The following is a 27,070-nucleotide window of genomic DNA, read 5'->3' on the forward strand; positions in this document are numbered from 1 at the left end:
TTCAGGAACAACGTTCTGACACTTCCCTACCAGAATGATGAAAGAGGGCGAGAGAAATCTCGTGAGAGCATTAAGGGACCCACATTGCTGCAGCGAGGAGAGGAGCGAAGCCCTCCGAAGACCTGCCCTGCAGAGCCCGTCGGAAGGCAACAACAGGCTTAGGTCACATGTAAACAGACAAATTTCTATGTAGAAGTCTGGTAGCTGGAGAAGCAAGGCTGAGCGTGACAATCAGACACCCACCAGCCACCCAGAGGTATCTTGCTGCTTCACAGACCTCAGTTTGGCAGCAACTTGCCCACCACGGGCTGCCCTTGGGTCTCCCAGGGAAGTGCAAGGACAGGGGAAAAGCCCTGCAGAGCCTGCAGGCATGGGCAGGCTCCACAATGGGCTGCTCAGCCACATCCCCACACAGCTCCCATCACCATGGGGAAGGGCCTCCACGCTGCAGCATCCGCCCACTACCTGCCTCCAAGATGCCGCTGGGCCAGCCCCTCCAGAGCCATCTGGCTGCTGCCTCCCACGAGTGACAACTTCGTGGAGGGCATGTGCTTTCCATTCTGAACAAACACACGCTTTACATATCAGAGGTAAAAGATTTTATTATCCCATGGATTTTTCCTAAGAAGTAAGAGTCCTACCAGACAAAATATACAAAGCATCTTATGTTTTCTTTCTAGACAACTGCATTCTCATCCTATGAAACAGTGACCACATTAGTTCACCTTAAAGAACCAAGGTTTGTCATTAGAGCTGCAGGATTGCACAGAGTTAGCATATTCAATGACCAGTTAATTCATGCAGAATCAGAAGGAAGGGTAAAAAGGTCTGTATGCTCACCTGAGTGCAGGCTTAGGTTCCTAGAAATGAAGAGAAATGCAGGGCTTAAATTTACCAGTTTGCGGCACTTCCATTAAACAAACCAATTCTCTGACCCACTTCTTGTCATCCACTCCTCAGTGAAAGGTTAGGGCTAGCAGCAAGTTATCGTTGGAAAAACAATGCTAGAAAAGCAAATAACCCTCTGGCAGTGGGAAACTTTCCTTACCAACCTGCATGAAGTGCACATAATTCTTCATTTTACATCAAGCTTAAAGCAGAATGAAACCAAAGTGTCCTTCTCTATTTGTTAAAACTTAAAGTTTATAGTTGACTATGTTTATATAAAAAATAAATTTTCAGCCTCTAAGGCTAATTTCTATTGCACTACATGACCATTTTGAGATCCTGTTTTGTTTTCACATAATTAACTCACAGTATTATTACTTAAAAGTTTTATTGTAAAATATATTCACTTTTTTTGGTTTTGCCAAGTTAATGATTGTACTTGCATTTACTTTATCCTTCCTCTTCTAAAACAACAAGCTCATTTCAACAGATGGTGAACAAGTCCAGATTTGCTGGAAACCAATTAACAAGAACGTGCCAAGTTGAAACTCACCCCATTCTTTCAAGCCAAAAAACTGCCTGCATTTCAAGAACCTAATTAGTTTTAACTATATTTATGGAACAGAGGGAAGAATATTTAATTACCCTGCAATTCTTCTGTCTGATGATCAATAGAAATGCAGTTTCGTTCACACAATTTCTCTGCAGTATATTGATCAGATGAATCTTGCCTTGTATCAATATCTGTACTACAATGGTGCCTGCAGATAATGTGATACATGGCTGGACTACAGTAATTTCTCTCAAAACAGCTTTCATCAGAGGAGTTATACAAGAATACACACTCTGTTAAAAAAAAGTTCTGCTTCTGCACTTGCCAATAACTACCAGTTCTGCTGCTGACACCACTTCATACGTAGGCATGGCACCCCATCCACACACAGATGGGTTCTCAACACCTCAGGAAGACAGACCCATGTGAACATAACTCATCTCCCCAAGCAAGCAGAGCTGGCCAGGATAGACACAAGCTGGAGTAAACCACCCGCAGCCACGGCCTATAGACAGGACATCAGTGGAGCTTTGGCACCTTGGGCAAAGTGACGGCAGATCTGCTCAGGATCCACAGCAGCTGCAACTGTGTGTTAGAGAAAAGGCTACACAGCCTTGCGCTTCACCCTCTGCTTTGTGGCCGGGGAGCAGGGCCACGCTGTGTCATTCGTGTCATTTCCAGCCTGCCTCATTGCCCCTTGCCCTGGCCTCCCACCCACCCTGAACACCCATCAGGATACCCTGCATTGCTCAGCGGGTCACACCGAGCCATGACGTGTTCAGGAGACATGGGGAGGGTGAGTCCAGGAGCCAGTCAAAAAACAACACATAGTGGTTGCTTTCGATGTTTGAAAATCTGGTCTCCAGGGGGACAGCACACAGCAAGCTGGGACCACCACAGCATGGTCTGGGCAGAAACCCTCCTTCTGCTGAGCTTTCTGAATCACCCTGTCTGTAGCCTCACAACTATTCTTTTCCTAAGTGCATCTGGTTATGTATTTCTGGTCATTATATCAGCATCAAAATGGTAACCCTCCTCTTGTGCATACACCTTCTGTCCTGGTGCCAAGGCAGTCTCAAAGTACTATACCAGCCTGAAATCGTTCGGCCAGGAAAAGAGCACCTATTTCCAGCACTCCTATTTCTTGGCCACCCCTTCTACCCCAAACCTGCTCCCAAAATAGATTCCTGTCCTGTGGTGTGGAAGAAGCTGCATCTACTCCCAAGTTATCTTTAACTTCTGTGTAAATTTAAGCCCAGCAAACGTCTAAGGTAGGTAGCAGGGAGAGAAGAGAATCCACTGTCAGGCCACAATGGACCCAACAGGTTAGAGCTGCACAAGCAGGGGAGAGAGTAAAAAAGTAAGACAGATTACCATGACTAAAGAGAAGGCTGAGAGCATGTGTGTGCACATGTATGCAAGCAAAGCCAAGGAGGGTTACATCTGGACAGTGGCCTCAGGACTTTTTGCAGATAACAGTTTCGACCACAAAAGTGTTTTCAAAGTGACGAATACGATGACAGTTTCCAGCCTCACGTCGACTGATACCTAGAAGTGATTGAAAGAGAGGAGAGGGGAAATTCAACAAATGATAATCTATCAGAGCTGCAGCAAGTGGGGGAAGGAAAGCAAATGAGATGCAACTGCTGAACACTGAAACGCAGGAACAACACAGCCCATATGAAAAGCTGCATAATCTGGTCTTTGGAAGAATAATCATATCTCTAGGCCATGGTCCTGCAGTAAGATCTGCCATGAGCTGGGGGAGCCACCTGGAAACAGCTGGTTTCTGCTGACAGCATCTCAGTGTTATCTCAGAGACCAGAAAGCCTCACAAATCAGCAGAAGCCACAGGCTGGTAAGAGCACAGCTCTGAATGCAGCCAAGAAGGGCTTGAAATAGCCACCCCTCTGGCTGTTTGTATCCCCACGTGCACTGATCCTGCGATGGCCTCAGCCTCTCTGGGAAACAAGTAATGCTCCCCATGCCCTTTAACTGCAGGACCTCAACTCTGGGCAGCTCTGCCAGGCAACTACTGCCCTCTCACAGCAAACCCCCTGCTGACAAACAGGACTGTGCCAGAGCTCCACGAGAGCAGCAGCCAGCGTGCCAGCAGCCCCGTGCACAACTGTGCAGCTCCCGTTGGGAAAACAGCCACGAACTACAGCCATGGTGACTTCTGCACCTGAATGCTCTCAGCACCCTGCAGCTTTCCCAGAGATCCAAACCCAAACTGACTATAGTTTGTGTTTCAGGTGAACCTTTAAGTATATCAGTATCTAAAAACAAATAAATACAAATACTAAAATTAAGGAGGTTTTTTGAAGCAATATTACCATTTGTATATAAGATGCATATTGCCGATTTTCATTAAATCATTTTAAGGTAGTCCAGTGATCCCTCTTCACAACTTTTTCTGTATTATTAGGAACTTAATTCATTAAAGGCAATTTGCAGATCTAATCTGCTCTGAATAGCTGCCACTGAAGCGGGTGTCTCCATTAGGGAAATTTTCCAAACAGTTCCCAACAGCACTGCTATTAGTTCAGCCCCAGGAGCCCACATGTAAATGAATTGCTGGCTCCTGCAATCATTTTCTCAGTGTTTCTATTAGGGTCGTAGATGACAGCAACACAGCAGCCAGCACCCATTTGCAGTAACATCATCCCAGATTTGGGTTTAGATGAATCCGATGAGAAACACCACAAAAGATCTCCTGTGTGCTTACACCCACAGGGAAATCTCCCCTCTTGCTAAGAGGCCAGCATGGCTGTAATAGCAAAAGTAACTTTAACGCGGGGGAAAGCAAGTTAGGACAGCTGAACACAGCAAGGCTCTCACGTCTCCTTGCGCTCCTCCGCTTCAGCCTGTAGGTCTCCTTGCCGCTGCAGAGGCGGTAGATGAAAGAGCCAAGCTGCTCCATGTCACTGACGTGCTCTGTCGCAATCATCTCCTCTTGGATTATGTATGTCTGAGGCAGGTATGTCCCTTTCTGAAATGACAGTTTTCACCAAAATAAAGCACAAATGATCTCCTCCTTGAACAGAACTGTCTTACACAGAACACCAAGGACAGACAAACTGCAGAAAATTCACTGTTAGAAGGCTCAAACTCCAGTTACCGCGGCCTGTTAACATGCTTCCCTGTCCTTGTGGTAAACTGTCCCATGCTACTAGCACAGGGCACATAAAACAGATTAGATCCAGCAATTGAATGTTCACACAGGGGATGAAGCTAGTGTAGGATCAACCCTGTTATAAATTAACCCCAGTTTTAAAGGAGGACATGCGAAGCTGTAACTGACAGCACAATTAACCCACCTGGAGAGGGATCAAGGTTCAACCTTGCCAAAATGCCAGGAACTCAACTGAAAATGTGCATTTTCCATTTACTTCAAAAGGCAAAAACCAAAAACACAAGCCCTGCTCAGATTCCAACGGTTTCCTGAGTTCTCCACATTTCCCCCTCCTCCTTGGTCCCTTCAGTACAGCCACAACAGTCTCCTGCCCTTATAGCCCACAGGAACAGGGACTAGAGATGGGCCATGGGCTCCACATTTAGAAACACAGCCCTGCATGGTAGTGGTGGGCACTCAGGGAAAAGCGAGCTCTCTTCCATCATCACCCCAGGGACATCGTCCAGCGACTCTGGGGCAGCACAGGAAAGCAGTTCACACCAGGGACCAAGCTGAGGCAAAGCAGCAAACACAAGTTCCCTGCTGCTGGGGTGGAGGCTGCTATGAAGACCAGGGTGATGAGTGGGGTGCCTGCAGGGGGGACAGAGCAGAAAGCCAGCAGGGGCTAGAAAAAATGGGGTGAGAGAAAATGGGGGACCTGGGAGCACCCCAGGAACAGGGGCAGCCTCTTCCCCTGCAGGAAGGAGACCTTCTCAGCAATGATGACTCTCTGCAAGCTGATCCCCAGATGCTCAGAGCATCTCACAGCTGCCTGGGCATCACTGCAGCAATAAGCAGCTGTGTTACCAGCTCAGCCTGGGCTGGGGGTACTTCTGAGCAGACTGGATGCTAACTAGGCCATGAAGCAAAGACTCACTGCTCGTCCTTTTTCCTTAAGCAGAGTCAAAGAAATAAATGAACCAGCAGATCCTGGGGCCAATATAAATATAATCAGGAGTAAAAGCAACCAACAACAGCACAATTTCAAATATCACCTCTTCAGTTTCCACAACAGGACTGGTTATCTCCACAGAGATGTACCTGGAAACACGCTGCCTTAAGCTAGCACCATGCTGTTGGGCTGGCATAGCCTACTGGATCGATAAAGCTCTCCTCTAATGCTGGAGGACTAAACTATTAGTGGAAGTTTGTGCTACACTAACACAACAGTTCTGCAAGAAATTCAATTATTGATTCTCAGTGGGAGAGTGCAGGAGAGGGCATGTGATACGTGCAGTTACTGTCAGGAGCTGTCATGTTAACACCCAGGGCTGAAGCTCTGGATTTGCCATGTCCTTGACATGGCGACAGGGCTTAGACAGAGACACACATGCACACAATCCAGTTTCTTCATTGTTTTAGATTTAAATAGCTGCAGCAGCTGAAGCAGTAAGGGATCATTGCTCCTCCATTGCAGGACTGTGCAACAAGCATGATACCTTCAATTTTCCACTAAGAGTTTTAAGAAAACTAGAGCACTGAGCATCTTGGGATCTGCAAAAGATGTGGACCCTCCACCATTTAACTGGGTCATCTCCAACTTCCTGCTGCTGCACAGGGGGAGCATCGCTCCATCCTTTTCTCTCAGATGCTTATGCAGCCCTGTTCACTAAACCGTTACACCTATACATAATAAAGTCTGCAAGAAGTAGCAGAGCTGCCGTTTACTGGAGAAAAATAAGACACAAGAGGCCTGGTAACACGTGTATGGGGTGACAGCAGGGTCTGGTACAGCCGTGCCTGCACACAGCAGGGATTGCAGAGCAGGCACTAAGCATGCAGCAACCACAGTGCAAAGGGGCACCCCGGCACCAGGCTGGCTGGGGAGGAAAGGGCAAAGGAGTTTCACTCAGTCCCTGTGCTGCCACAGTCTGTTGGCACAAACTTTTACTTGCTGGACTAAGGTTTGGTCCTAGAAACAGGACTGAAGCCACTGAACATCTTCAAAACTAAACTTTCAGCTGGAAACTAGTCTCATTCATTAGGGACTTGACTGAATTCAGAAGAGTGGAGAAGGCAAAAGGAGACACAAGAGGAGCAAGGCAAAAGTCTCCAAGTCCAAGGACCAGTGCAGCTCATCCAGAATCCAAACAGGAGCACTTCAGAGCAGGGGGCTAAGTCATCAGGTGATGAAGGTCCCCTGCAGTGGGTGAGCAATCTGCCCTCTCTGCCCAACACAGGCCAACAGCAAGGCTGTACCTGTGGGCATGAGGATCACAGGCTCACAGGATAATTCTGCTCAGAAGGGACCTCAGGAGGTCTCCGGTCACACCTCTTGCTCAAAGCAGGGGCATCCACGAGATCAGACCAGGTTCCTCAGGGCTTCATCCAGTCTCGCCTTGAAAAATCTCCAAGGATTTCAAGGAGGCAGCACAACCTCCCTAGGCAATCTGTTCCATCGCTTCTGTCCTCATGGTGAAAAACCTTTTCTGAGCCCACAACCAAGCTAAACACTTAAAAACAATATTTCTAAGGTGTATGTTAAAACATCCATAGACAGGTTGGACACTTTCTCATCTCAATAATCAGAAAGTTATTTAAATACACATCTGCTTTGTACTCTCTTTAAAGAATCAAACATGTAAGACCATTCTAACTGCATTTTTATCCCTTTTTAAATTAAATTTCTGATAAAGTATCATTTTCATTGACTGTGATTTTATCTCCCTCATTTTAGGATGTGACCAGCATTCCCAGCCTCTCAGTTTTTTTCTGGGGCTCTGCTGTCAGCTTGTGCAATCCTGCCTTTTCCATTTCCCTCTGCCTCAGGGACTGGTCACCTGCCATGGTCAGAAGCTGTGGCTGGTCTGGAGCGAGTTGTAAGTAAATGCGTGTTGTACCCCAGCAGGGTTCCCAGCACATTTGCCAGACAGTCACAGTGCATGAAATTGTGAGGACTGCTAGGAAGAGAACTGGGAGTTTGACAAGGTCTGGAGATCAGGCATCTCTCAAGGCACAACATTTTGCCTCTGAGCTTAACCCCTACAAAGTTCATCACACTGCATGTAGCAGCAAGTGAGCAAAGGGAATTTAAGAATGAGTTAGATTGGTGGGGTTTTTTCTTTTCTTTTAAATAGACCCTCACAGAAGGGAGTAAGAGACCAAGGCTCAGTGCTTTGCTTTACCTGCAAAAGACTGAGATAGATATGCACCTTTTGCAGTCTTAAAAATCCTGGGGTTTTTTCCTGCTGTTAAGATTAAATAGTACTCTATTTTAAGAAGACTGCTTTCAGTCACTGCAATAGTGGCACGGACTTCTGAACTGAACAAAACTGCTGGTACTAAACCCAATTAATGCTGGCTGTGAGCAAAACTGCATGAGCCCAAGTTCAGTGTTGCAGCCCACAGCACAGCGGGGAGGGCAGCACAGATTCCACCCCCAAAAGGGTGAAAGCTGAAGGCCTGGTACTGCCCAAGGGACACTGAGAGCTCTGCAGATGGCAAACCACAGCGGGTACCACGGCAAGAGTGAAAGGAGGGAAATTTTTCTTTTTTTTCCTTGATTCCTACAATCAGTAAACACCAGACGGAAGCAATCTGCTGCTCCTCTGTGTCACCCTGGTCAGGTTGATCTATCATGCCAGTTTTACCATGCTATCTGCAAAATTAATATTTCAGCTAAACCCACTGAAGCCTTCACTCTACTCTGTCAGGGCCAAGGCTTGCTCCCGCAGACACAGCAGTTTTGATTTCCCAGGAGCTTCCAGCTGGTACCCACAAGCCAACTCAAGAAAAGCATGCAAAATCAGCAGGATTACAGCTGTACCTTCACGTTAACCAGCAGCTCCCACAGGTTGCGAGGAGGCATCACAATAGTGGTGTTCAGCTCGATGACGTAGCATTTGTCCAGCGTTATGTCATGATAAGCTGTCAGACCCTGCGTTCCAAGCACAGAAATTAAGGAACTGAGCCCTCTGCAATGAAATATGGCTGTGAAAATGGGTGAAAAGAGGGAATTCAGGGAAGACAGGAAATTGCTTTAAACAACAAACCTGTCCAAGGACCTTCCTACCAAGCAAGATGAGCAGGTTAAAAAAATCTCAGAGGGCCTTGGGAAGGAGGACAGCTCAGTAATAAGATCATTGTAGACATATGTGATGACAGTGATAGTGCTAGGCCATAAGTACCATGCTGGTGCACCCCAGCTCAGCCCCATGCTACACCCCCAAAGGCCCCAAGAGCTCCTTACTCGCTGGAAATCATGGATGATATCCGCAGGGTCGCTCCCTCCAAACTGGGGCACTGGGACGTTGATTTGCTCGTAGTTCTCCTCAATGTAAATCTTGACATCTTCATGCAACTCCAGCTGCCCTTTGAATGGCGAATACAGCGAGTCTTCGTAAAGGACACCGCAGTGAAACACACTCTCACGGGGCAGCTGTGGGGATGAGATCCAGGTGGAGGTACAACACTCATACACCCCACACCCCATTAACAGCTACAGCAAACACGTGAAGAAATGGACCCATACTGGGTAAAAACACTCTTTTCAAAAAGATGCTTGAAGATATTTCAAGAGCAGTCTTTTTACCAGAAAATATTCTTGATGAAGATAGTGCAGAACAGCCTTGTGAAATGACCACATCTCCCTTCCTGCTAGCCAGGCCCAAAGGAAATAAAGGATTCCCTCTGGGATTTCACGAAGAGTAATTCAGGGAGGCAAACTGACTGCCTATCGGCTCTTAAATTTCATAAGCAGGCTGTTCACATCCCTCCATAGACACGGCTTCTAGTAACTTCACTTTTCTACATAAGGCATGTAAGATTGGGGTAAGCAGAACATAATTTCTAAAGGCACTTGTAGCTTGGATATAGCAAATGAATGAAAACAAAGCAGCTCTGTTTCACAGCAAAACAGGAGCTGCTGCTCTCCAGGGCTCCAGAAGCACAAGGTATGGGCAAGAGAGCTAATGCAGGGTGAGTCACCAAGTTTGAGCACGAGGATCACAGGGACAAACTGCAGCCACTGGAGACTGAGACATAAAGGCCCTGTTGCTTTGGTCTCTCTGAAGCATTTCTGGCCATGTTGAAGGGGTTTTGCTGTGTAATTGGATATGAGCTGTCATTTGGTATCACAGGCAGGCAGTGGGGATGACAACAGGTGGCCCCAAATGGACCAGGGGGCATTTCTCAGTGCCCTTCAGCATGTGCCAAGGATAGGTTATTGACTGGCTGATGGACAGAACGCTGCCCATAACCTGGTCGATAACCCTCCCTCAGTGCTGGGGGCTTCTTCTCATAAGGAAGTGTCTACACCAAAGGCCCTGCAACAGGGTGCCATCACGCCACCACAGCAGCATGTGGGAGGGTTGAGCAGCCCTACGGTTATCACAGGGTTTCCAGATCAGGTATAAATGAGCATGGGTAATAAAGATGTATCTTAAATCAAAGACTGCAATTTAATTTGACAGCAAGAAAATCTATGGAGCAAGGGAGTGTATAAAAAGACTATATTGCTGAATGGATAAGTGCTGGCTGCAGAGTCAAAGGCGGTCCTGGGAGAACTCATTCACTAATAGCTGCTCTGCAGCAGAACGAGGGCTTCAGTGCAAATCGATGCTCTGGGGTTTCTTGGCTAAAGACTCAGCAAGCCACAGAGCTCAGCAGTTACCTCCTTAAAAAGCAGCTCTGCCCTGTCTCATCCCCTATGCTCTGACCCACCACAACGCTGCCAGCCAGTGCCTCAGCTAGGCCAGGCTTTGCAAAGACTATGTGGAAGAAAAGATGCTGAATTTAATGGAGGTCAAGGGCTCACCTTCCATCTCCCACTTACTTTGCACTTCTCCACTTGCTTTATTAATAGCAGCACCTATTTTTGTTACACCTACAGAGTTTTGCTGTGCTAGGGTCTAAAAAATGTACTGCAAAAAGCTGTTCCCTTGCCTGTACCTCCCTGCTCTCTCCAGGGCTTGCTCTCCCCTCACAACAAGCCACGCTTTCAGACTGCCTTATCCCTGGCAGCAGTGACATTGGGTTTAAAAGGTAGAACTAGTAAGACATTTTCATGGAGTTAAAAAAACCCAAAAAACCTCCCACAAAGCCACAAGGGAGGGGAAGAGGATGATTTCTGGAAAGCCCTTCCTAGCAGCCAGGATGGAGGTAAGCCTGAGCCTACCTCTTAAGACATGCCTCATCTGCAGCGCCCAGAGGACTGGCTCCTGATTTACTGCAGTGCAAAGCAATAACTAACAGCACCACCTCTTTCAAAGGTTGAAGAAGCTTGTCTGGCTGCTCTGGCTGAAGAGCCAGCAGTCCTTCCCGACTCACCCCTACCTGGGTGATGAAGAAGTATCTGTACACATACATCGATGCAAAGACCAAGCCCAGGAGCAGTACGAGGAGACCCATGGTCAGGTAGCACACCCCGCTGAGTGATGACCTCCGGCCCTGCACCGCAGGAGCTGGCTCCTCCTACGAGACAAAGATGAGAGCATTGGTCAGCTGCTGCTGCTGCAAGGGATCAGAAAATCAAGTCTATTTTATGCAAAGGCCACGCACGGGTTTGTGGTGTGCGACTGAAGAAGGCACGCACTGTCCTGCAAAGTGACTTCACATCTGACAGAATTCTGGCAAGAGAAAAACACTTCTTGTGCATTTTGCTCTCCCACCCCCCATATATATTTATTTATATATATATATAAAAATACATGTGTGTGTGAACATATACACATATATGCATACTCTGCTTCCCACCAACTGCTCAGAACAAAGTCAAGGTTTGTTTCAGTGGACAATAAGGATCAACCAAAGAAAAGGAAATCAGGAACTAACAGTTCCTGGCTACTGAATGTAACAGCATTTATGCATTCATACACAAAATTTTTTGTTGAAATGCTGTCACTCTTGCAGAATTTTTCAGGGGAAATTTTTGAGGTGGAAATTACTGGTCTGAGAGAGGTACTACTGGCCCTACTGGGGCGAGCCTACCCGAACAGCTGTCTTGATCTCAACTTCATTTTCAAGCAGATTACTGCACACCTTCCAGGAATACAGTCAGAGCATCAAAAGAAAACATATCTGCCATTTTTAGAGTGCTGCCCAATCTATATAGACAGCAGCCAGCTCACCTTGTTACAGCCCTCGAATAGGAGAGCAGTGCAAAGGCAGGGATACCTCCTGGGGACCACTCATCCCAGCCCACAATGCTCTCGTTTTTACTACAAAAATACCCTCCAAAATGTTAAGGAGGCAGATGTAAGGCCTTTCAGAAGCAGATGAAAGAAGCCGGATCAGAGATGCCCCAGTTTCTGCACAGAAGAGCTGAAAGCTGCCCTCAGCTGAGCAGGCAGGCAGGGAAGAGGCACCAGGGAGGGCTCCTGCAGATTAACTCCCTCTGCGCAGTACGTGATCTGACACGTTTGATTAGAAAAAACACCCTCTCCATGGCTAGCCAGAGACCGGTAGGAACTGGAGGAACAGATTTAAAAGCAAACAACAGCCTCTCATTTCTAAGATGCATCACTTTTTAAAGGAAGAGATGTTTCTCCAGGGTAGCATGGCCAAAACCTGCAGGGTGGTGCAGGTGCTGAAGCTCCAAGGGGAGATGGCCCTGGGTTCCTGCCACACTCCAGCAGCATGAGACCAGCCCTGCCCAGCAGAGCTGGCAGCAAACACCTCCTACCCCTTTCCCTGCCATGGAACAGCCCTCACGAGAGCAGCAGTTCAGTCCCAGGCTTGGAGGCATCAGGTCACTCCTGCCCCGAGACTCGAGCACCCCAGCATCCCTGGGACAGCTGTGGGGAGCCTGCCAGGCAGGGATCCCCCCACCTCCCCGGCACCTGAGCTCCATCAAGGAGCAGAACAGGGGCAGAGCCAGGGTCCTGCAACCCCTCTGCTACCTGCTTCACTCCCAGCCAACACATACTGCTCCAGCTATTGACTTTTTCCTTTGCTAGCTACATTCAGAGTGGTAACTGCAAAGACTAAATTGCTTTGGGAGAGCTACAATTCCAGCACAGCTCCAGGAGAAAGTAATCTATATTTATTTCTCCTTCATCCCAGCTGTTGAAAGACCCGCAGCACCTCTATTCACCACCAGCTCCCTACACTGAAGGATCAGTGTAATCAGTTTGTTGCTGCTCCTCCAGCAAATAAAGGGATGAGCAAACTCAAAACCACCACATTTTAAGTTCACTTCCAATCTTTGCCTTCCTCTCCTTCTGGAGACAAGGGGCAGCAACTGTGACAAGCCACAAAGAAAAGAAAAAAAAAATCATCACATTACTAGAGGAAGTTTAAAGGCTCTCTGACATGAACTGCTAGGACAGCAAAGTCATGCTATATGTCAAGTGTTTCACAAAACCAGATTTCCTCAGATACTTGTCATCACAGAAAGAGTGCAGACAGTGGGGGTGAAGAGGAATGAAAAGATCTCCTGCTACTGACACTGAGTATGGCTGAGAAAAAGTTTAATACTCCGCAAGGGCATTACATCTGAAGGGTGCCCGGTTCCCGTGATGGATAACGCACCGCTCAGTTCCTTAGTGAGATGCAAGTGCTAACTCCATGGAGAGGCTGAGGAGAGGGTTCAGAAGGACACAGCAACTCAAAGAGACAAAAAAAAATACACTAAACAGAAAAACTGTGTTGGAAGAATGGTAGGGAGGGGCAAATAAGCCCTCAGCGGTTCGCTATTTGCTAGAGCAGCTCTGTGCTCTTTGCACAGCCAACAACACAGCGAGACATCCCACCTCTCATCGCCAAAGGAGATGAGGTCGGCTCTCTACCAAGCATTCCTAGCTTCAGGAAAAATGCCCAAGTTTTGCATTTGGGAGAAAGTGGGGGAAGCGAAGCAGAGCTTTGCCCTGGGAGAAGTTACAAAACACCAAGAAAAATGAAAACAAACCCTCAAATTCTGAGGGAGGAAAGAAAAACTCAACAGCAACCATTCTGATGGAGCGGAGATTAAGGCGGTGAGGTTAAAAATGCTGCCAGGCAGGCCAAGGGCAACAATTAACCACTGTCCTGCAAAATATTGCATAAAAATCACCAGCGCAAACCCTCACTAAAATAAGCATCTCCATACCGAATCCCAACAGAGTAAAAGGCCACCAGCCTTTGTCACTATGAATGAATTACAATTTAAAAGCAACTACATGTCAGTCGGCACCTTGGCTTCGGGCTGGAGGCGTTCTCAGTGCTGACAGCCTGTGGATGGAGCAGTGCACAACCTGCTTTAACAGCATTTCACCCAGGGTAACAAATCTTCACTAGGGTGGAAAAATCCAAGAAGCTTCTTCCACAGGCTGCTGCCCCACTCATGCTGCAACGTACCTCCTTCCCACAGGACTGCCACTCCCTGCAGTAGAAATGTGGGTATATTGAAAAATGGGAAATCCACTGCAGCTGATTTCCATCTGTTCTCGCCATTGGAATGCCTGGACTCCCAGCAAAGGAGCAGCTTTCCCCTAAGCTAACCTTATCATAAAGAGAACCAGGTGGTCCCAGCAGAAAGCTGCAGGAAAGCCAGCCCTGCCAGAAAGACTCCCAGGACCAACCAGCAAGCCAAACCATGCACCACGCTCATGCCACATGGCAGACTTTGCACATCTGGCAGCATTGCTGGTCTCCATGAATTTCAGTGGTGGAGAAGAGAATTAGACTTAGCAGCAGGGTTCTCCTGAAGAGCAGATCACGCCTTCGAGATATGCGTTTCCCAAGGAGAAAAATCAAAATATTAACATGCGAAAATGCTGTACATTCACCAGATGTTTAACAATATTCCGAAAGAATTCATCAACCAGACACTATTCTTACAACAAGCCATCCTACTAATTTTCTGCCTCAAACAACTATGGGCTTTTTTGGCCAAGAGAACTGGGAAAGCTTGGGATCAAAACCATCCATGGGCAGAGGCAGGAACAGGTATTTCAGGTCAGCAAATGGGCTTTCCATTTCCTTTTTCATTGCTTTAAACATGATATCCCAACAGATGGGCATATTTTACACAAAAATCAATATAAGGCTCTTCCTCCCTTCTCTGGGCTGTGCAGAGGACAAACATTCATCTGCTTTTCCATGAATGAACAGGTGGGAAAACAACAGCAGTGGACGAAGAGCACGATGCCCACAGTCCAGGCACTATGGATGTGCATGCAAGGAGGATGCACAGACAGATCCACAGCTCTGCAGAGTATACCACTGTGATTTCAGGGCAGGAAAATGCTGCCACTCCATGCAACGATCCTTTCTTTGCTCTGAATTTCTCGGCACCACCACATGCTCCAGTGCCGGTACAGGCAGCAGAAGCTGCCACTTTGCTGGCACTACAGAAAGGGCCGAGCCAGCTCCCTTTCGGGTGGGAAAAGTGGAAGAGGCTGTGGGCAGAGCTCCTTCCCCTGTGCAACCCGAGGAGAAGGCGCACCTCACTCTTCCTCCACATCGGCAGTGGGGGAAAGCATCCATCTTCCCAAGGAGAGTGCCTGTGTATCTTGGTTTTCTGCCAGGCATTGTCCTGCTAATACTTCATCCCACCAGGCGAGAGATAGAGGTAGCTCCAGTGCACAAGCCTGAATAACCAGACATGCTGACTCGGCTCCAGTTCGCAGGCACAATTGCTTCGCAGACACAACCCAGGGCTCAGCAGCAGACAGGATATTGGAATATAAAAAGGAATTCCTTTCCTCAAATAAAACAGACTCTTCACTACACTTCAGTGCCCTGCCTGCTCATGGGGCCGGTGCAGAACAGAGCACAGGCAGCAGATACCCAGATGGGAGAGGATGAAGTTATGATACAGACCATTTGGTAGAGGAGGCTTGAAATTAGCCTGAGGAGGGAAAAAAGTCCTAATTCAGTCTTTGCAGATTTTCTTCAGAATTTCAGGTCTTGCTGAGGACATGATGAAAATGGCTGGTGTCCTATTATCCCTATTTGCTACTGAATGGCTAAGGAACATCTCTCCTACAAGTCTGTGGGGGACAGAAGCCTGGCTGTGCTTTACAGGCGCAATGTCTGCTCCACAGCATGGAAATCAAGTCCAAAGGCCAGAGTAAGACAGAGCAGAGAAAGCATCAACAACCTGCTGAGCACTGCAGAGGGCACCTATTGCTGAGCAAACCCTCCCGGCTTCACGGCGCTGAGCCTTTGGACACACGCTAGCAGGAGCTGCTAGCAAGAACCATACGCAGTGAGGTGTTGCCTTTGGTATTTCTCATAAACACAGTACAGGATTATGAAAAACGGGTATTTGATTCTATCACTCCATCACCAACGTCTTGCTGAAGATGACAGAAACGAGGAAATTAAAGGCGTCATGTCATGCCTTGTTCCTTCCCAAGTTGCACACCGCCTCAGCAGAGACGGACTCAGCTCACACCCTTTCCCTACTTCCTCAGCTTTGGAAACAGCTCTGAAATCTTCACAAACCATTTTTCCTGCATTTTTGAAACACACAGGTTTGAAATCTTTCATCTTAGGTGTAGCAGGGCCTGACAAACAGGGGACACAGCTCAGCAAGTGTCTAAATATACACTCCCAACAGGCAAAGAAGCTTGGGGTGACTAAAAATAGTAGATATGATTTTGATGACTGACAAAGGAGGAGAGAGATGTGATGCAGAGTAAATACTCAAAGGGATGTGGTTTGGACAGGAGTGCTATCTGAAACGCAGCAAAATATGTCATCCTTCTCTGGGAGGTTGCTTGTTTCAAGGGAGCAGCAGCCTGAGTTCTCGACGTAGATGTACTGACGTAACTACAGACACTGCCACAGGCAGCCACCGCTTCCTCAAAGGACACATGCTCGAAACCTAAGAAACCCACATCAGAAAATCTAACCAATCTTGCCATTTACTCATTTCTGGTAACCAAAGGCCAATAGGGAAAAAAATCAGTTCAAGGTCTCTACCTCCAGCACACAAAGTCCCATATTCACTGCTTTACCAAACGTAAGGACTTGCAATAGTGGCACCTTCACCGACTTCAGATGGAAAAGCCCCACAGCTGACTGCTGGAAAACTGCAGTGCTGCTGCAGTGGGTGTAAGCTGGTATGGACTGACCTCTCCTCTGATGTGCTCAGCTTTGAGTGTCACCTCTCAGAAAAACGACCCCCATGTCCGCACTGACGCAGCTTGCTCTTCCTGCACACGAAGCAAAGCCACCCCGCAGACGGCATCCCTACCTCCTGCAGGTGCTGGGCACTGCTGGCACTTACTGCCTCTGCTCTGTGTGATAAAAAACACCGGAAGGTTTGTGGGATAAATTGTAGGGCAAGGAGATCCAGACCTGCCTCCCAGAGACAACCCCTCTGTAGTCAGGCATTCAGACCCAGGGGAGCTCAGTGGTGAAGAGCCCCCACAGACAGCCAGAGTGAGCAGGGGTGGCCAGCCAGGGTTCAAGACTGGACCACTTGCCAAGCTAGAGCTCTGGAGAAGCAGAGCAAGAGACTACACACAGGCAAAAGGCAGACAAAGGAAGACAAGAAGGGGGAGAGGAACAGAGAGAGATAAGCCATCACAGCAAAGGCAGCTCATCCCTGCATCCACCAAAGCATCTCCCACGCTCCAAAAAAGGTTCCTCTGCCAGATGAACAAAAAATAAGTCTTGTCCTCAAGAACATTTATGCTTGGAGAGAGTAGAGGGAGTGAAATGAGGAGAAATACCAGGTGACACCAAACGGGTAACAGTGCCTGGGCCATCACCCTGGCAGAGAGTCACAGTGGTCAGTGCTCAGCACTAGCAATGAGAGGCCTCTGAATGAGCCCGTCACCTGGAAAGAGAGTCCTTCCAGGCTGAAGAGCATTTCTACTGCTTCAGGTCAGAAAAGAAAATAATGTGAGCATGCATGGAGAGAGAGATACACACACATATATATATATATATATGGCACAGTTTCCAAGGCAACCGAACTCCCTGCATGCAGTACTTGAGCAGCGCTTGGGCAGGGCACGCAGCAGCATTTCCAGAACACAGCTGATGGCTTTTGGACTCAAAGATGCCTGGAAACAAACAAACAAACAAACAAAAAAAAAAACAACAAAAAAACTCAAAAAAGCCTGTAATTAAGAGACTATCACAGTCAAAGGTAAAAAGGTTGCAATAAATGAATCTAATCACATCTTTAAATGACACCACAGCACGTGACTAGCAAAAAAGCCACCTGCCTCAGGAGTCACTTGGCAGCACTGGAAATTAGAATATCAAAAACAACCACTGGCTAATTAAAACCCCCAGCTTTGTTGCTATACAACAAAGACAGCATGATGTTAAAAATGCAGCCTAGCATGCAGAAGCTCCTAAGAGCTCAGTGATCATATTTTCCTTCTCTCTTGTCAGCAAGAGAGATATAAACCCCTGTCTTTTCTCCTTTTTCCATCCCTTTCTGGAACTAAGGGGCTGTTTCTCCTCCCTCTTTGCACTGGGGTGAGGAATACATTTCCATACATTTTTTAATTTTATTTTTTGGCAGAGGCACAACAACTTCCAGCTGGAGTTTTTCCAGCCTCCCTCTCATCTTTCCCAGGAGTAAAACCATTCAGAGCATTAGGAGCCAACAAAGCCCCTTGTAAAAATAAGGCTATTCTTACCAGGCACATAGCTAAAGCCCCAAGTGTCACACTAAACAGTCAGGCAGGCAGAGAGAAAATAAATAGCTGTGATAAAGAGGCAAAAAATGTCCCAACCTGGGTGTTTAAGAGCCTGAGTGCCAAAATATGGTCTGATAAACATGGCCTGATTTCCAGAAATCAACAGGAGCTGCAACCACTCACTGCAACTACGGGGAAAATCAGTCCCTGCCCCAGGGCAGCTCCACCACCACAGCTAAAAGGCTCTGGAGCACCTGGGCAGACCTCACCTGGGAGAGGGAAGGAGCAAGCACAGCCAAGTGAAGGCCCAGGGGTCTTTTTGCAAGCCTGAGGTGGAAGGTGACATTAAAAGACTGGGAATTTTCCCCAGGAGAAGAACGAAGGTTAAGCTTTGGCACTGGGTCTCAAAACCTATCCAGAGCAATTAAAGACAAAAGGCAGCTCAAGCAAGAGTGAAGCAGAGCAGCTGCTCTGGAAATAGGGGAAGCTCTTAAAACAAGGGGTTGGCAAAGTTAAAGAGAGAGACTTGATTCAAAGGTAAAGGCATATGCAGGTGGGTAGACACCAGACTCCTTAAAAGACCTTTGACCAATGCCAGAAATATTCAAGAACACTGAGAAACTGAGGCAAGGAAATGCCAACAGCTTTCCTTCTCCTCCCAGGTGAAGTGAAAAGAAGCTGCTACCGTTTGCTGACAAAACCAGTCTGCTTGCTTCCACCTTCACACACGGCTTGAGAGGAAGCAAGCTATGAGCCTGACTGCCTACCAAAGTGACAAGCTGTCCCATGGCAGGACAGCGGGACCACGCACATGGGAAGGAGCTGGACAGACTTCCCTTCCGACAGCCGCACACTCACCTTTTCCCAGACTAAAATTGTACAATTGCTCCAATATAAAACAAACACACCTACCAACCTGTGCAACAGGCCCAGGGAGTCCTGGACACAAGCCAAGAGAGCTAGCGACTGATTTGCAAAAGGTGCAAAAGATCGGGTGCTATCTCAACACATTTGAAAGCAGAACACGTTGACAGGGAAAACACCTCCACACTCATCAAAAGGTTTCACACGATTTCACCTGAAGTTCTTCACTGTCAGTGATGGCTTTGGATCCTAATGAAGCACCGGAGCAGAGCAACAGTTGGGCACTCATGAACATGCGGCTGGGCTCTAACCCACTGCTTCCCCGCAGTGCGCTCCACGTCCAGATAGTACGGGGTCTAAACAAATGTGCAGTTTAAAACTACAGCACCCACCTCTGAGCTTCTACAGTCAGGCTGGCGCAGACGGTCATTCGCCATTTTCCATGCCACCAAGGGCAAGCCAAACACTGCTGCTCTCTGGCTGTGGCCAACTAAGCCATCACTGTCCCACTAGAGGAGACTGATTCCCAAAAGGCTGATAGAAAGGAAGACACAGCCATGCCCAAGACACTTACAAGCTAGAACAGCCAAGGTACTGCCTTCTGATGGTTCTGCAGATGAGACAGGGCAGAGCCCTAAAGGCGTACTGTTCACTCTGAGCAGAGGGAGAGTCCTGCGTTTCCTGGAGTTCAAGCTGAAGCATCTTAACAAGGAACTAGATTTCAGGTTACAACATCTGTGTCTTCCCTGAAAATCAGGACTTACACAGTGTCACACCATAAAATGAAATCACTGCTCCCTTTCAGAACACTGACAGCAATTATCTCTTCACCCAGCAGCAGCATAGGAAAACCCTGACAGTCAGTCCTACACTCAAAAATTCACCACAAAGAAACAGTGTCTAGTTTAACAGCAGCAAGAGACAGGAGGCAAATTTACCCTTATGAGTTTTATTGTTCAAACTGACTTCAACGGTAGGGCATCGCAGCAAGGAAGACAACTCTGCAAAGCAAGTGCAGAGGGATGAATTTAAAAAAACCAAAAACCCTCACACTGTCCTCCCTCAAATGGTAACACTGGCATTAAAAACCAAACACGTCTAGGTTCCCACATATCACCTGGGAAGAAAATACCCGCCTAGAAGCAAAAATGCCTTTTCCATCTCCTGTAAACCCATTAATGAGCAAAGATTTGATAGCGCAAAAGCAGGAGTTGCAAAACTGCGCACAAGGACAACTCATCCTCCCTAGACACTCCATCTCTCCAGACCTAGAAGCACTGCTCTGCTGCGTGGGAGCTCCCCTCCTCTGCGCAGCCGTACACAACGCCTGCCAGGCCACCTCTCCCCAAACAGCACAGTGCGACAAGGTGAAAACCAGCGCTGGGCTTATCGCTGCACAGCACAGGGCTTCTCACAGCAGAGCAAGGAGGGCTCCTGTCCTACAGCTGGGACCTACACTGCTGCAGTATTAATGCATGCAGCATATGCAGCAAAGCTCCCCCTCACACTTGGTTCATTTGAACCCTTTAAAACTGCTTCTTTTTAAAGGTATTTCTTGGGTTTCTGTGTTTTGTCAAAAGAAATTGCTGTACCTAAAGCGGGTAAACGCAACAAGTTCTTCCCATGTAAAGAGCACCTACATGCAAATCTGCATTGGCTTCGGCCCCCTTCCAGCTTTGGGGGAATGCACACCTCTAGACAGACATTTCAAGTTTCTGCATCTCCAGCTCTTCAGTCTACATCAGTCTGGTGAAAGAGAGGTCCGTGTTTCCAAATTCAGTCGCATTTATAACATTTCTGCCAGAAACAGTCATTCCCTCTCCTCATCTCCCCACCAGTTTTAGACAGATCCTTTGTCATGCTCAGCTGGAATATCAAATATTCATGTCCGGAGTCTGGTAAGATACTCAAGTTTAGTATTTCACTTAGAGCGGATCCTGTAAGGGTCCGGAGACATTTTTTCCAATTCAGACCTTTTCTTCCACTTCCAAGGCATCCCCAAACTAGGGAGAACGAAGAACCAGTGATAATGCTTCTTTTTAAGCTGATGACTCTATACAGGACACAAAAAGAAGTCATCCCTTCAGGCCATGTGTATATAGGAGGGTTGGGCAAAGGCCAGGAATAATCTTCTATTACAGGAGGCAGCTTCTTCAAACTAATATCTATCATGTTTAGATCCCTAAATCAAGACCTCAAAATGGTGAAAATACCTGCAGCTCAGAAGCATCAAGCCTGGACTCAAGCCTGCAAATGTGTCAATGAGCGTAATCAATCCACATCGCTGCCAGCTAGTTTTTCTCCCTCTCTCTGGATTTACAGCTTGCTGTGTGAAAAAGCCTGTTTAAAAGACTTTTCCTCACATCCCCTTCCCTCACCATATGTCTGCCACCTCACAGCATCCTGCAAGGAAGTCGCTCACAAAACCCAGCACTGCACTGGCACAGCAGCTTCCACCAAGCTGGCGTGACTCCGCTTTACAGGGCCAGCAGAGACACGTTCGTGGCCAACAAGAGCCACTGCTCCTCCACCTGCTCCATGCGCCAGAGCCCAGCAAAGCAGTCACAGCTCACCATGCCCACCTGCAAGAAAAGGCAGGGGAGCAGGGGTATCGCAACAGCCCCAGCAGCGAGATACTATCTGTCTGCTAAGAGCTCTGTATCCACAGCAGACCTGCTCCTCTCTGGGGAGTTTTGAAGTGGCAGTCACAGGAAAGAGCTTCCCAGGCACTAGAGAGGTAGACACCCCCTCAGGGAACACGCTCCCAGGGGTTTCAGGGCTTTCCCCTGCTATTTCTGTACAAACAGGGCAACCACACTCTGTGCGGGATCTGCCGCTGGCTCCCGGGGAGCAGCAGCAGCCCTGCCGCCAGGAGGCTGAGGCACCCCACTGGACGGTCATGCTGAGGTGCAGCCCACAAAAAGACCACACAGACAGACAGATGGGTTGAGTGGATCCAGCACAGGGCAGCAAGCTGCTCCTTGTGGGAAGCTTTTCCATACGACCAGGAAGAGCATGATCCACAGCCCACCAAAAGGAAGAGTCTTGGGGAACGCAGATGAGATGAAAGGCACAAAACCAAAGCCTGGCATTACTGCAACCAAACAGCAAAACGTCAGTCATACCCACAGGACACCATTGTGTGCACCCTGGAGAGCCCCTTGCAGCCCCTGGGCCTGTGACCCACTGCCAAGGTGTTTCCAGGGGGCTTGCCAGGCCTGCAGGTATGGAGAGAGCTCTCCCAGTCCTCCTGCTTTGCCCGTAAAGCCCTTCTCTCCCACCAGCCAGACCTAGCAGTCATGGCCTGAGCAGATACCGTCCTCCCCTCAACTTTCATCCTTCTGGCAAGCCAAAGATGAACATGATCATACGCATCGTCTCACCACAGCCTCTCCCAGATGCAGGACAACAGGTTTTGCTTTCTGCTTCCTCTCCCCAAAGGTTTCTGTGAAAGCAATCCCCGACACACACAGATGTCTTCGCATCATCTGCAAACCGCCCCAGTCCCCACGGACACCCATCTGTGCTGCAGTGTTTGCTGTAAGGCACGATTCACCCCGGGCCAGCACGGAGGAGCATCCGGCAGAGCCCTTGGCCAGGGCAGCTGAGCAGCCAGTCTCCACTACATACAGAGCGAGGGGGACGAGAGGCACCTCTTCCCTCCAACACTTATCATTTACACCTCATGAAGCAGAAGATTTTAATGAAACCCCTTCTCCTCTGGCTCTTGTGCTCTCTCTGCAGAGTAACTAGCTGCAAGTATTAGAGGGGTTTGCAAGAATCAACAAAAAAAAACCCAAACCAATTTTTGACTGGAGAGCTCCAGCCATCAGTTTCACTTGGTTCCTGTGGATTTCAACATCCATCATAAACACGAGAAGAGTATTTCCCAACGCAGTTAAAGACACAGCATATGTATTTCCATTTCAGACTATAAATCCAGAGTTCAGTTAAAACTCACTGAATACTATTTTGCACCTGAGAAGATATTTTCCAACAAACACAACAAATTATTTTACTGACTGCATAACCTCAAACTGCCTTCTACTCAAGACTGCTACATCCTCCCAGCTCCCACCAATAACAACAAGATTGTTTCTTTTATAAGCCCTTAAAATGTTGCTATTGCCTCAAAATTATGTGGATTTTTCTGACAGAGTTCAAATTGCATATCCTTTCCGATTCAAACTGAGCTGCACAGAGGAGAAACAAGGCTCAGAACACGTGAGCTTGCTGTCAGGACTCCTCACCTACTACTTTTCAGGACACATTAGCATCACAGACATCTGCCTGCCTGCCACATCTTTGCATTCACGAAGCACCTGCCAAAATTCACAGGCTGCAGAAGCTGCTGCTGAATCATTTCCCAGCTCTGGCTCCTATCACTGGGATTGAAGTTTTGAGATCAAAGAGGAAAAAAACGCAGAGCATCTTGTTTGCATATCACCAATGCCATTTTGCTGCAAGGCAGCTAGAGAAAGACACACATAGACAGGAATTATTGGCAGCAAGAGAGAGAGCACGGCAAGAAAGCCTGGCTACGGAAAGACCAACCCCCACGAGTTGGGTGTTTTACAAAGCAGCACACACCCTCAGTCCATCTAAGTACAAACCATCAAAGAATCTAGTGTCATAGATACCCTGAAAAACAGCATCAGGAAAAGGCCACCTTCTTGTCAGTGGACGTGCTGCTCCCTGGACACCCGCATGCTGCACTGACTCACCGCAACCTGCTCCTGCCCTTCTGTCACGGGTCTTACGCCAATTTTCTTACATGTCTGTCTGCTGGAATTAAGAGAATGTTGAAGAGTCTTTGTTCTAAATTCATGTTTTTAAGTTCCTTTGTAGCTCACGTGGGCTTAAAAGAACAATATCATGCTCCCCAGGAGTCAGAGAAAGTCCCAAGGCTGTGTAAAGTACCCAAAATTTATTATTTGCTACCTAAGCCAATTTCACCCATCTGGCAGGACCTGAATGAGAGTAATTTTGATTGCTGGGATCTGGAAGCACTAATGATGGAAATAACCTTCTGTTACTTTTATTTTTTATTATTTTTTGAACTCCTTTTCTCACAGTGCTTGTGAGATGGAGACAGATCGTGCCCGAGCTCGTGCAGGATCAGCAGAACAACTGACTTCCCAGCTGTGGAAAGCTGGTTTAATGGCCCCAAGAGCTGGAAGTCCAGTGTGATAGTCAACTTCCAGGGTTCAACATCAAAGGTGGGCATCAACCTACCACCTTCTTTTGTTCGTAATTAGGAAGGGTGAAGTCTGGAAACCACTGAGAGATCACAGTGGGCCACGCTCCTCCATTACAGGTTTCTGTACAGCTCCTGGGCATTAGATTAATAGATGCAATCATGACAGACTGAGCACATTCAGACACTGACAGCACAGCTGAGAGCTGCGAGCACATCCGTGCGTGATGTGAGAGATCATTACGATATAAGCAACTCCCTGAACTCTCTGCAGAACTGAGCAACCTTCTGAAGCCCCTACTGCAGAGCAACCCTCTGGGGCAGGTAATTCCCACTCGCTCGATAAGGCACATGAGGAGGTACGCTCCGCATTGCTGCAGGAACAGAGCAAACCACAGCTCCCCCATAGTTTTTTGAGTCACGGAGATACCAGGGTTCAATAAACGATCAAACTGCACACACAGTCTGAGAGAGGCATTTACGAGAAATGCAGAAATGCCATTTAGGTCTCCTGCTCTGACACAGAAGCATTGTAACAAGGCAGACTTGATGCTGTGGGTGAGGCCCACCTCTCTGAACACCCTCCCACTAGGCGCTGTGACATTTACCCCAGCGGGTCCACCCTCACAGAAGAGCTCGCAAGCTGGGGGTTCTCTAAGCACAAGAGACTTCAAACCACTCAACTCCTAGCCAAAGAAAACTGCGCCCCATTTCACCTTCCCCTCCTCAAGAGGGGCACCAGCCATAGTACCACTGGTACCTGCCCAGCACTGCCTGCCAGCCACTCGCACAGTCTGGATGGGACTCAGCATAACCCCATGCCAAGGCCCCAGCCACGCTCTGCATCTGCTAGGGACGCCCCAACACCTTCCTTCACCTCGTGCCAGGCAGGATCCCAGCCTCTGCAGGCACAAGCGCTCGTTCCCCTCTGATACCATCACCTGAAGCCAGCAGAACAATTCAACTTCAGCATGTCAACTCCCATCCTGAAAACTGCAAAGCATCTAGAGAGCCACGTGTGCTCTTATCCCTTTGCTTCTCATCTTGCTCCAGCACCAGCTGGTTTGTTCCTCTCGTCTCTTTTCAATGCCAACCCTCAGCCTTCAGAGATGTTAGAATCTAAAATCCACCCGTGAATGATCAATCCCAAATTACATCCCCCCTGGCAAAACCACCGAGACCAAGGGGATGAGTTCTGATGCCACTTGTCCGTGCTGGCCGTTTACTTCAGCGCCCAAGGATGGCCTCTCCCTGTAATGGCGCAGCCCCCCTGCCCCATCCCCTCCCTACTTCTCCAAACTTCAGGTGCCTACACACCCCCCGGGGCGGGGGCCAAGGGCCGGGAACCCGGACGCTTTTCTCCTTCCCAGCGTCGGCCCCTCCGAACAGGACCGAGCTCCGCGCTGACACCCGGCCCCACCTTCCAGCTCTCCCCGGCTCCAACTTAGCAGACAAGGGACCAACGCCGGCGGCACCCGCGGGGCCCCCTCCCACCCGCCCCGCACTCACGGCGCCCGGGGGCAGCAGCACGGCGCCCGCCGCCCCATCGCCCCCCGCCGCCGCCTTCTCCTTCTCCTTCTCCGGCTTGAGCGCCGCCGGCGGCTGCTGGACGCCGATCTTCACCATGGCCCCACGCCGCCGCCGCTGCCCGCGCCGCCGCCGCCACCGGCACCGCCCCGGGGAGGGGCCGCCGCCGCCGCCCCCGCCCCCGGCAGACCCCCGGGGCGCTCCGCTCCCCCCGCCCGCCGCCGGTGGGAGCGCGGAGGGGGCTGCCCCCGAGTCGGGGGCGACCGGGCCTTTGCGGCCGCCAGGGCTGCGCCCGGTGCACCAGCGGGCTGCGGGGGGCTCCGGGGGGGGCGAGTGCGCGGGCGAGTCCCGGGCGGTTAACCCTGAACGGAGAGAGAGCCCGCCAGCAGCACCCACGGCTGCTCCCCGCTCTCAGCCCGCCAGCAGCACCCACGGCTGCTCCCCGCTCTCAGCCCGCCAGCAGCACCCACGGCTGCTCCCCGCTCTCAGCCCGCCAGCAGCACCCACGGCTGCTCCCCGCTCTCAGCCCGCCAGCCCCCTCCAGGTCCCGCTTGCACAGCTTTAGGCTGGGCCTGGCCAGCCCTTCCTCGGGTTTAGGACGCGGAGGGTGCAGCAGCAGCCCCCCCCCCCCGGAAGCCCTGGCTGGTGGCGGTGCTAAATTGGCACTGCTGAAATGGGGTCAGCCAAGGGGAAAAAAAAACCCCAAAACTAAATTAAACAACCCACCTAGCCTGAGGATGCATCAGCCTGGAGCAGATGCACACAGAGAGCAGGGGTTACACTCTGGGGGAAAGCTGGGAAAAACCCAAGTGCCCTTTGTTTCGAGGCTTGAGACCAGAATCTGTGGATGAACCAAGAGCATTGAGGTGGTCTCTGCCCCAGGATCAGCTCTGGGCAGCAGAACAGGTAGATTCCCTTCAGCATGGGATCAACGATCTAGAAAAAGCCCTTCCTGACAGAAGCAGAGCGTGGCACGCAGAAGGGAATTCGGGGGGGGTGCTTTTGTGCCATTGATTCTGGTCTTGCGCCAGGGGATGCTGGCTGGGGAGCAGCGGGGAGCAGAGCGGCCGGCCAGGGGCTGCGGATACGAAGGGGCTCTGGGCGGCAGGAACAGCAGGGCAGGACCCGGCTGTACGCAGGATTCACGGGAGCACCTGCACAGCACGGAGTAAAGAACACACGTTGACAGTTTTGTTAAGGTAACAAAATGGAAAAAACAACATTAACCAAACCCTCTCTGCCAGCCGTGGGTAGTATGGAAAGTAGCAAATCCAGTGGAGAAACACAGCAATACCCTTACATTGATTTGGTCCACTTAAACATAGTATTTATTTATAATA

The 27,070-nt window shown here is 49.1% G+C and overlaps 1 protein-coding gene across 1 annotated transcript; it reads right to left on the minus strand.

The window, feature by feature from the left end:
- Window positions 1-584: 584 nt before the first annotated feature.
- Window positions 585-25,888, minus strand: ITM2C (integral membrane protein 2C). Its single transcript, XM_074833632.1, has 6 exons — window positions 25,713-25,888; window positions 10,890-11,027; window positions 8,806-8,994; window positions 8,383-8,493; window positions 4,283-4,433; window positions 585-2,989 (listed from the first exon to the last, which is right to left on the minus strand). Exons 1-6 carry the CDS (start codon window positions 25,827-25,829, stop codon window positions 2,898-2,900), a joined length of 798 nt encoding a protein of 265 aa, XP_074689733.1. The 5' UTR covers window positions 25,830-25,888; the 3' UTR covers window positions 585-2,897.
- Window positions 25,889-27,070: the final 1,182 nt, after the last annotated feature.

Source organism: Strix aluco, chromosome 9 (genome assembly GCF_031877795.1).
Source record: "Strix aluco isolate bStrAlu1 chromosome 9, bStrAlu1.hap1, whole genome shotgun sequence".
In the NCBI taxonomy this organism is placed as follows: Eukaryota; Metazoa; Chordata; class Aves; order Strigiformes; family Strigidae; genus Strix; species Strix aluco.